This window comes from Cariama cristata, unplaced genomic scaffold (assembly GCF_000690535.1).
Source record: "Cariama cristata isolate BGI_N322 unplaced genomic scaffold, ASM69053v1 scaffold15094, whole genome shotgun sequence".
Taxonomy (NCBI): domain Eukaryota; kingdom Metazoa; phylum Chordata; class Aves; order Cariamiformes; family Cariamidae; genus Cariama; species Cariama cristata.
The window spans coordinates 12779-23502 of record NW_009614788.1 but is presented as its reverse complement, the minus strand read 5'-3'; the positions used below and the strand labels follow the sequence as shown (position 1 = coordinate 23502).

Sequence of the window (10724 nt, the reverse complement as noted above, 5' to 3'; positions counted from 1 at the left end):
CTGTCCTAGCTGACGACTGCGGCAGAGTTTTTTCTAGAACTGATTTTTTTTTTTTCTGAGCCATTCTTAATCCCTAGGCTGAGATGATTTCCACCAGAGTTCTTAGTGTTATAAGCTCAAGTTTGATAATTCCAAAAGTGGTTTGCAATGGGATATTTTGAAGAATCATTCACACAACTAAACCATAGTTCGTCACTGAAGACGGGAGATGTGCAGCACATGGAAGGCGCAGGTGGCTTTTTTTTTTCCCACCCTAAAAACGTATTGGAAGGTTTTCATATATGTTCTGTGATCTCTTTAAAAGTATAAACATTACACTTCAGCATCTAAATGGTGTAGTAGATGTACTGTGTACTGGCATAGTATTTTTTGCACATGTGCACTTACTCTTGGGAAGATTAGGTACAGAAGAGTGGGAGGAATCCTTGTACGGTCCTCTCACAGATATTAGCAGAAGCTTTTAACTTAATTTCATAAGTTTGGGGATTTGCCCTATGGTATTAGTTCTCAAAAATACTCGCCTTGACCACCTGTATTTTTCTTTTTATTCTCCACATATGCTGCCCTAAGGAACTGTGTGTTTCTCATCTCTTGATAATCGGAGAACAATTTCCCAAATTTATTTTTATTCAGAGTGGAAAAGGGAACTTAAACCTCCTATGTTTTGAAGATCAACTTACATTAGTAAGTTACATTACAACACTTCAGTAAGTTACATTGCAAGATTACAAGTCCTAGCTCTTTAACTTTTCCTGCTTTCAATCAAGAAACTACAGCCAGGCATGTTTTCTAAAAGCGTTTACTTTTGTACCTAGGAGTCATAAAAGGCAGAGGACGTTCTCGTCAATGGCATTGATTATCTCTAGATACAGAGAGGAAACGCTACCAGACAAAAGTTAACGTTGCAGGCTGCTATTTCCTAAACCTTTTAATAACATAGTTGATTTTCAGGGCAGCTGTCCATCACCAGGATTTTGTCCATCACCGTTTTGCAGGTTTTGTGGTGGAATTTATTCTCTGCTTCTAGGAATTTCTTTTTTACTTTGTTATTCTTGCATTTTTGTAAGAAATGGCTATGCGCTATTCTGCCTCTATCAGACCAAGTCCCAAGGTCTCATTTACCAACAAATTTGCTATTTGCTGCTCATTTAAGAGTACGAATCTAGCCAGGAGGAGGCTTCAGAATATTTGTACTGTTTATTAGGGACACGATGATATGCAAATACATAACTTTCAGTTGGAGGGAATCATGGGGGAAGACCAGAGGTGAGAGCACTAAGCAGAAGAATGCCAGTGATTGTATTCTTTAGAGTGAGGCATAGAAGGAACTTGGCATTAATATTGTTGAGCTGAAATCACAGCATAATGACAACTGGCATTATATACCGCCACAGACACATACACACTTCCCTCTTCCTGAACAAAATCAGAACCAGAGATCTAGCAAATCTCTGAAATAGAAAGGCCACTTGTAACAATTTCTGAAAGGCTGTTATAAGGTAAAAGATGCATTCTGTCAATAGAAAATGGTACTGAAAAACGGAAGTAAATTAGTATGCCTTGTTTTGTTTATAATCTATTGGTTCTTTTTTCATGTAGATAAGCAGCAAAGACGAAGACTTCTTAGACCTTTCAGTTGATGTTGAGCAGAATACTTCAATCACACATTGTTTAAGGTAGCGCAAAAATATGAGTTTTCGTAACTTGCCTTTTATCTGTTACCTAGAAAGCAAGAAGTGAAACTAAAAGCACACAAGCTTAGCTAATTCTAGCTTATGTAGACTTAAGAGTATCTAATTATGTTTTATTGTACATGTTTATATGTATATTTCAGATAAGAAACTAGTATGTATAGCATTTCTTTTTTTTTTTTTATTCAGGGGTTTCAGCAATACAGAAACTCTGTGCAGTGAATACAAATATTACTGTGAAGAATGTCGCAGTAAGCAAGAAGCACATAAGAGGTACATCAGACTCAGGGAGGGACAAAAATAACCTACGCCTTGCATGAAAATACTGTTGTATTTCCTTGTGTGTGTGTATGAGGCAAGGGGAGAATGTTCTTTTTCCCTTAATTTTTCTCACTCTTCTTCCGTTTAAGAGTAACTTGGATGCATTCCTCTTGCTTGAATTCAGTGAGCCTATTTCCATGAGTAATGAGAATCCATGTAAAGCATTTTGGGACTCCTTTGATCATTATTTGTTTTACGAACAAGAAAAAGAATGGTCTTAAGAGCAAAAATAATTTTAAAAGACAAGTTAAAACAAACTGCCAGTGACTAATCAAAGATTATGGGCAATGATGAAAAGTCACTGATCTCATGTGACTTTTTAAACTTGGTTTTGTCTTGATAATAACATAATTTTTCCAATCTCTGTAAGAATCAGTTTGATAACACTTTTTTGCTGATTCATTCAGAATGAGGCTTGTAACTTTTTTTGTTAACTGAGTTTCTGGTTTCTTAGAAGTGCATAGTTAGTTGTGCTAAACTGCTTGACAGTGCTCCTGAAAAGCTTCAGAAGCGCCGTGGAAGCCTGAAATTCATTATGTTTAAAAACAGTTCTTGCCTGCCTAATAATTCTTCTAGGCCTGTTTACACCTTTGAAAAACCTCTGATTTTGTGTACTGTGTGGTATTTATTATCTGAGAAATTATTTGGTTGAAGGGGTGGGAACACTGACATGCTCTACTGGTAATACCGCCGGTGCGGTGGTTTGGTTTACAGTAGGTTCAGCACATGGCTTTTGGCATATCTCATCTGCAGAGTCTGCCTTCACACGTTGCCTAAGCTTACGAAGTGGTGTGTGTTAGAGGGTTGTGAAGCCAGCTCTGTCCTGTTTTCTGTTGCCGTAGCTCTTTTTCTGTGTGGGAGGTAATGGGATCCCTGAGCAATATAAGCTGTGTTGGCATAAACCTGTACTGTAGGCACTGCCATATTGCAAAACACAGCTTTTATTGTTTATGTTTTGCTTTTCATGTGGGGCTTAGGCTCGATTTTACTACAGTCATAATTTTCTACATCTCTATAACATCGAGCTTGTCTGTGATAGCGTCTACTCGTTCTCAACTAGCAAAGGCAGTGTTCTGAATTTCTTCACCAGTGAAAGAGCTCCTGTTATCAAACACAGTTGCATTATAAGAAGAGGACTTCATTTTGAAAAAAGAAATAGAGCAGAAATTATATGCATATCTCAGTAATATAATAAGAATGTAACTCTCCCTCAAAAGAGTTGCTTCCGTCATCTTTCTGCCCTTCTGCTTTTTGCATTTCCTGGCTCCCTTGCAGGCCATGGAGAAAATTTGAGTCGAGCAGGGTTTCCTGCGGGTTACTATCAGTTTAAGTTTAATCAGAAAAAGGAAAGGAAGGTGAGTTTTCAAGGATTTTGTCCCCAGCCTCTATCTTTTGAAAAAGGATTGTCTTGTGCAAATATATTTCCTGACTTTCTGAAAATACAGTCTTAGTAGACATGGCTGAAACCTGGGCTGTATTGTTGAGACTTTTGAGCTACCTTTTGGGGCTGATGGCAGTTTGAAAAATTCAGCACAGTGCTGACCTAAGGCAATTAGCTGTGCCAAGCCGCAGAGCACTCTAGCTTGGTTCCTCTGTTAGTGTGGACATATTTATGGCCCAGCCTGTGTTTGCTGCCAGGCCAGCTGTGGCTGGCTGATGAGGATTTGTAGGCACTGATGCGAGATCTCAATACCTCAAACTAGGGAAAGGGGCCAGTGAACCCTATCACTATATGGCTTTGACTGCCATAAAATAATGCTGCAACGTTTGTACAAAATTATTGTGTTAGAGTGCAGCGTTATCTTGTTTGGGTAGCATGAGGTAAGGTGGGTAACAGTGGACTATTTGTATCCCTTGACAATCTTAAATGAATGGCTTGATAGGAAAACAAAGCTTATTTTAACAAGTTTGTTTGACTTGGCTGGTTTACTGAGAAATTCAGCTGGAACAGGATCTCTGGAACAACTTCGTTGCAATACCAAGTGGGATCTAGGTTTTGCTTTTGGGAACTCAGGAAAGCTATGGGTAGGTATGTTTAAGAATTGAATTCTGTGCTATGTGGTTATTATGTGGGTTCATCATGGCTTTTATTATTATATAGTATAGCTTATAACTTTAAATACATTTGCAATTCTCTCTTCAGTTTAGCAACACAGGACGTATTTGTGAAACCGCTGATTATCTGAGCATCTTCTAAGGCTTGCAAAATTTTTCAAAGACTTCACTAAGACAGGTTTCCTGTTTGTTGATATCAACTGAATGCTTTGGATGGATATTGGAAATACTGTTGGGTTTTTTGTATTTTTTTTTTTTTTTCAGGATGAAAGTAAAAAAGCTACCTATGATTCTAGCTCTGCATTTGAAGAGATTTAAATACATGGATCAGCTGCATCGATACACAAAACTCTCTTATAGAGTAGTTTTTCCTTTAGAGCTTCGTTTATTTAACACCTCAGGAGACGCCACCAATCCTGACAGAATGTATGACCTTGTTGCTGTGGTAGTTCATTGTGGAAGGTAATAACTGTTTTATGCAAGGGATTTTTGTATAAGCGAAACTATGTTTAAAAAACAAAAGAAAGCACCCAGTATCACGTAAGTCTAATAGCATTTAAAGAACTCTTAAAATAAAAGTTTCTTAGGAAAGAAGGTATTGTGGGGAGATGCTACCAATCCTGACGGAACATATGGCTTTGTTGATGTGATAGTTCATTGTGAAAAGTGGTAACAGTGTATTTCACATCACAGATCTTGGTATGAACTTAACTATGTTTAAAAAAACCCACAAAACATGCAATATCATACAACTCTAATTAAAGATCATTTAAAAAAGTTTCTTAGGAAGTTTCTTAGGAAGGAAAGCATTATAGAACAGATTCCTTTATAAAACATTTCTTTTAGGGTGGGGTTTTTTTAAGGCTTGAAATATATGCATATATTATGAGTTCAGCCGCATTCAGCCCTGGTGCTCCCAACACAAGGACAGGGACCGGTTGGAGCGAGTCCAGAGGAAGCCACGAGGATGATCCTGAGGGCTGGAGCACCTCTGCTGTGAGGACAGGCTGAGAGAGTTGGGGTTGTTCAGCCTGGAGAAGAGAAGGCTCCGGGCAGACCTTAGAGCAGCCTTCCAGTACCTAAAGAAAGATGGGGGAAAACTTTTTAGCGGGGCCTGTAGTAATAGGACAAGAGGTAATGGTTTTAAACTAAAAGAGGGAAGATTTAGATTAGGAAGAAATTCTTCCCGGTGAGGGTGGTGAGGCGCTGGCAGAGGTTGCCCAGAGAAGCTGTGGCTGCCCCATCCCTGGAAGCGTTCAAGGCCAGGTTGGATGGGGCTGTGAGCAACCTGGTCTGGTGGGAGGTGTCCCTGCCCAGGGCAGGGGGGTTGGAACCAGATGGGCTTTAAATGTCCCTTCCAACCCAAACTGTTCTATGATTCTGTGAGTTTTGTTGATTAGTTTGTTTCCTTGCTTTCAGAGTATGACTGTTAGATTTATATTTGATTTTGCTATATTCAACAAATGTTCTTGTGGCTTCAAGTCTTAAAATCAGGACCGCTCTTTGAACTGCTTATTGAGTAGATAAAAGGCCCCAAGGTGAAAATGATGATTTAACATCTAGAATCACAGAACAATTTACATTGTGAGGTCAGCTACTCTAAGCTCAAAGCAGGGCTAACTTTGATGTCATATTGCCATGGACTCAGTTTCATGACTAGGAATGCTGATTTCACTGCCTCTTTGGGCAATTTGTTCCAGTCCATCAATGCTCCAACAGTGATTTTTTTATTTTTATTTTTCCCCCCCCTATGTCCAGTCAGAATTTGTCTTGCTGCAGTTTGCAACCACTGCCTCTTGTCCTTTCACTGGGCGCTTCTGAGAACAGCCTGGCTCTGATTTCTTTATAACTCTTCCTCTTTGGGTAATGGAAGACAGCAGTTGGATTCCTCATTTAGTCTTCTCCAGGCTGAATAAAGCCAGGTCCTTCAACCTCTCTTCATCCATCTGTGGATGGCCTGCCACTGGACTTCCTCCAGTTTGTCCGTCTCTCCCTTAACCTGACAGAGTGATGTCTGGAATCCCATGTCCAGTTCTGGGTCCCAGAACGCAGAGTGGTGGGAGTTATCACCTCACTGCTGGCTCTCCCTTACACTACAGCCCTGCATGCTCTCAGCCCTGTTACCAAAATGATGTGCTGCTGGCTAACAGCTTGTCTTGTTGACCTCCTGGGCCCACCTAGCCAGTTGGTTTGCAGCTGGTGCTGTTGCATGGAGTTAGTCTGGCACAAAACCTTGCATTTGTATTTGTTAAACTTTTTTTTATCATCCCATTCTTCCAACTTGATGTCCCTTGAAATGGCAGACCTGCCTTCTAGTTGCCAGTTACTGCCCTTTGTTCCACCCACATCCCCATTCCTCCCTAGATAGACCTAGGATTACAGTAGAGTTAAGATGACTAGATCTCAAGTTGGCCAGGACAGTTTTGTAAAATAAACCTTTGTGCCATATTTTTCTGGAACACTCTTGTTCTCGATTTTAGGGAAAATCCATTCTGCCCATTTCTGTCTCCCTCATTCAAGCTGCAGTCTTGGGAACATACCCATACTCAGAGCCATGGCAGGAGGTGAACCCTGTTTTCATTGAGTTATGTGATTTGGTCCACAGACGTGTCCCTCACAGATGGCAACCTTCCCTCCCTATCGAGACATTAAAATTGTATGAGTGCTGTTAGCCAGTTAAGGCAGCTCCAGAGCTGCTTTAACTGGTTGTCTGCTTTCAGTTGTAAGGTTCAGCTCTTTCAGAAAGTATATTATTTCCTTACTTGAAATCTGATTAGAAATAGGACACTTGTAAAGTTTGGGGTTGTTTTTTTTCTGTCATAGTTGTGGAGAAATTTCTTGTCTACCATAAACTGAAGAGCTGTGCATTGTAACAGTTTTAATTTAATTGGGAGTCCTTCTTATTGCTGTGAGGATTCTTGAGGCTTCTAAACCATCAGTTTAATTCAGTTTTTGTTTACAGTGGACCAGATAAAGAGATTCCTGATTGAGACTGTAGATGAACAGCAGCTCTACAGCTTTTTCTTTCTGAAGATCAGAAATAATTTGGGATCTGTTCTGTCCCTATGAAATATCAGAATATTTTCTTGATTTGAGTTCTCCGTCTCTGTTTTTTTTGAAAAAATTTCCTTTGTATTTTCAATGCCTGTGCTGCTTATTCCTCATTTGAAATTATAATCCTTTTTTTAGCACAATATTACATGTAGAGATAAGTAAGACCTTATTATGAAGATGATAATAGTGGAGAGGAAAAAAGAAAACAGACATCCACACAGAAATTGTAGTGGTAGCCATTTTAATTACTGTTAAGTTTTGCTTTCTACAAGAAAAGAACAATTTAATGGAATACATTTCTATATACATGTGTGTAATTGTCTGTATTCTCTTCTAATTTTATTTTACAGTGGCCCTAACAGAGGACACTATATTGCAATAGTGAAGAGTCATGATTTTTGGTTGCTTTTTGATGATGATATTGTTGAGGTAAGCTTTGTGTAACCCTGGACCAGAGTGCGTGCCCCCCCCTTGTGTATATGATTACTTACAGTAAAAGGACTGAGATGCTCATGAAAAGAGGGTTCACCCCCAGCCTAAGTGAGCAGTAACTGTGAGTGCAGAACTGCGCCTTATGATTCGACTATACAACACTTTGATTGCATTCTTTTTATATACTTCCTAGAAGAAGCTTCTTTGTTTATGGCCACTGTCTTTCACCGTTGTTTAATAATCTATTCCTCTGGCCAGAAGAGATGGCAAATAAAGATACAGATAAATAGGTTTTACTGCAATTCTTTTCTGAGGGCAATTTGTTGGAGCAAGTGATTTGTTCATATTTTCTAGGAGCTTATGATTTAACGGAATGGATCAGTCTGGTAGTCTGTTTTATCGAGTATCCTGCATTGTTTCAGACGAAAGTGTAACAAATATCAAAATAGGCAGAAACCTCAGATTTTTGAGATTTCACTGTAAAATTTAAAAGTTAATCCCTGAAACAGGAGCCTTTTGCTTCTGGTGGTATTCTTACTAATACTAGCCGTGCTTCCAGGAATTATTCTTACGGAAAAAAAAAAAAAACAAAAAAGGTTTCTAACTGATTTGTTGGAACAGCAGAATTCCCTTTACCAGTTTTGACTTTGTCATCTTTCTGTTTCATCAGTTATCTTTTATTCTTTAGAGAAGAGATTCTTTAGAGATTCTCTTTTTGTTCTCTTTAGAGAAAGAGCAGAAACAGCTGGTGTCCTTATATTATATCATCTCAGGTTTTTTGCTTGTTCTGTCATCTTCCTTTTTTTCCCCTTGTCTGTGCTTATGCATGAACAGAAGTATGATTGTGCTGTCCAAGTCCTTTTCCTGACTTTATTTGGAATTAATTAAATCTATAAACAGAATAGTCTACATTTTTCCTTACAACACACAAGAACTACTGTCCAAGTCCTTTTCCTGACTTTATTTGAATTAATTAAATCTATAAACAGAATATTTTTCCTTACAATACACAAGAACTGCATAATTAAAAAGAAGAAAAATGAATGAGACAGGTATTGGACTTACATTGTTAATTGGCAGGATGAGTCAAGTGTATTGAAGAGTTCATCTCTCCAAGCCATATTTTGGACGGTTTTTCACACAGGAGATGACGAACATGGAAATACACAGAGCTGTTGGGAAAGTGAAAGGATTGCCTGGGTGTCTCATCAAGATACACAGTAAATTGAAATGTCTCGATAGGGTCAAAAGTAGTAGATCTCACATCATTTCACAAACATCAGGACAATCTCCCTGGTTCCAAAGCAGTAACACCTGACAGTAATGGTGGGGTTTTTTTTCTCTTGGCCCTTCTAAAGAGGAAGAAAAGAATCTTTTTGTTCTTGAATCTAAAACATCTCATTGAGATTTGGGCCCATGGTTCATCAAGTTGGAATAGCTCACTCCTTCCTGAGAGAGGTTTTATTCCAAGTAATGAGAACGAAATTAAATAAAATCTGCCTAAGTGAAGGAAAATTTATCTTTCCACCTTTTAGTTGTTTGTACCCCAATTGCCTTTGATTTACAATATGGCAAGAGAGCTTGCTTTCAGTTTCAGCTTCTTTTGTAGCTGAAAATGATGACAATGAAAACCAGATGATAATCTTTTCACCTTTTCAACAGAGGTTTTGCATCTTTTCCCCAAAAATCTTAGTTATAGGAGGCTTTCTAAGCTAACAGGATCACAAGCAAACGTTCTGTGTCAAAAAGACATAAAAAGTTAGCCTTCCTTCTCTGCCTTCTTACTCTCCTCTGCACTTGATTGCCTTACACTGCTTAGAGTTAGAAATGATAGTTTGTACTTACGTTCTTCATGTTGATATAAATTCTCAATGGGATATTGTTGTCTTTAAAACTTTTCTGTGTGAAATTTGCACAAGCAATGCGTATAAGATTGCACTTAGAGTAGGTTCACTTAATACTTTAAAATTTATATATAAAAAGTATATAGCCGCTAGCCTCTCTGCAGTTGATGGCAGAGGGGAATCCAAAACATAAAAAGTTTAAGAATTATTTGGATTTTATTACTTTATGTAATTATGTGAAAGTTATTTTTGTTTGACAGTAGTGTTTAGAGTGGAACTTAATATCATGTGTATGTTATGCAAGATATTCTTACTTTAAATTTTGGGGTTTTTACATGCAGAAAATTGATGCACAAGCTATTGAAGAATTCTACGGGTTGACATCAGACATCTCAAAGAACTCCGAGTCTGGTTACATCCTCTTCTATCAGTCTCGGGATTGAGGAGGAACTGTGTAGTGAAGAGAGAGCTTTGTGTCACATCTTCTCTATCTTGGAATGGAGCAAGCACTGAAAAAAAGGAAAGCAGGGAGCTCCAGGGGCAGTAGCACAGTTTGCACACAACTAAGCAAGGAGTTTGGGGTTCTTAAAACCTTTGTATCATTTTAATTTTATTTGCTCAGGTATCATGCTGACTACACATCTCCACTGCATCACATAAGCAAAAGAGAGATACCAGCCACTCTTGCAGGAGCTTTCCGTTAGGTAATGCTGTCTCTGTGGTCCTAATTCAAAGCCCATTAAGGTCACTGGAGAACCTTTCATGGACTTCAGTGGAATTTGAATCAGGTTCTAACTGCACTGCCAGATTGGTGCAATAGGAGCATTAGAAATCTGTATTTTATACAGACTTTGCATATAAAAGGTAAAGGACCCTTTGTGAACTTAGTTTCCTGTGCTTAAGGTTAAAAGAATGAGGTTGGGAAGTTTAACATGTAAGGAAGAAGATGTATCTGGGCCCAACGCAATTGCCTTCTTGATGGTAGTAGTTTAACTGAAGATATAAACTGGTGTCAGGGAGGCAAGTATGTTTTGCTTCTCTGAAGAAGCTTACGTTATTTATGATCGGGAACAATCAGTCAAGATTATGGCTTTTAATCTCCGTATGGGGAAAGATTTGGTTTGTAATAGTTTATTTTTATTTATAAATTATTGTAACTTAGGATCTTGTGTATTGTCCTTTATTCTAACAAGTATTGGAAATCTTATATATTAATTTGGATTAAAACTAATTATGTTTAAATGTTAAAGAAGAGCCAATATAAATTCTAAAAACAATGCCTGCAATATCTGTAAAAAATTAATAACACAGAAGAGAGATTTCCTTC

General features: G+C 38.3%; 1 protein-coding gene across 1 annotated transcript in view; it reads left to right on the top strand.

Annotated features, from left to right (window-relative positions):
* Positions 1-10395, top strand: part of LOC104161215 (ubiquitin carboxyl-terminal hydrolase 12) — a 14265-nt gene extending 3870 nt beyond the window's left edge. The window contains exons 2-6 of the mRNA XM_009699558.1: positions 1600-1676; positions 1881-1964; positions 4332-4529; positions 7472-7550; positions 9739-10395. Of these exons, the coding sequence (XP_009697860.1) occupies positions 1600-1676; positions 1881-1964; positions 4332-4529; positions 7472-7550; positions 9739-9840 (540 nt within the window). The 3' untranslated portion in view covers positions 9841-10395. The remainder of the gene's footprint in view (positions 1-1599; positions 1677-1880; positions 1965-4331; positions 4530-7471; positions 7551-9738) is intronic.
* Positions 10396-10724: the final 329 nt, after the last annotated feature.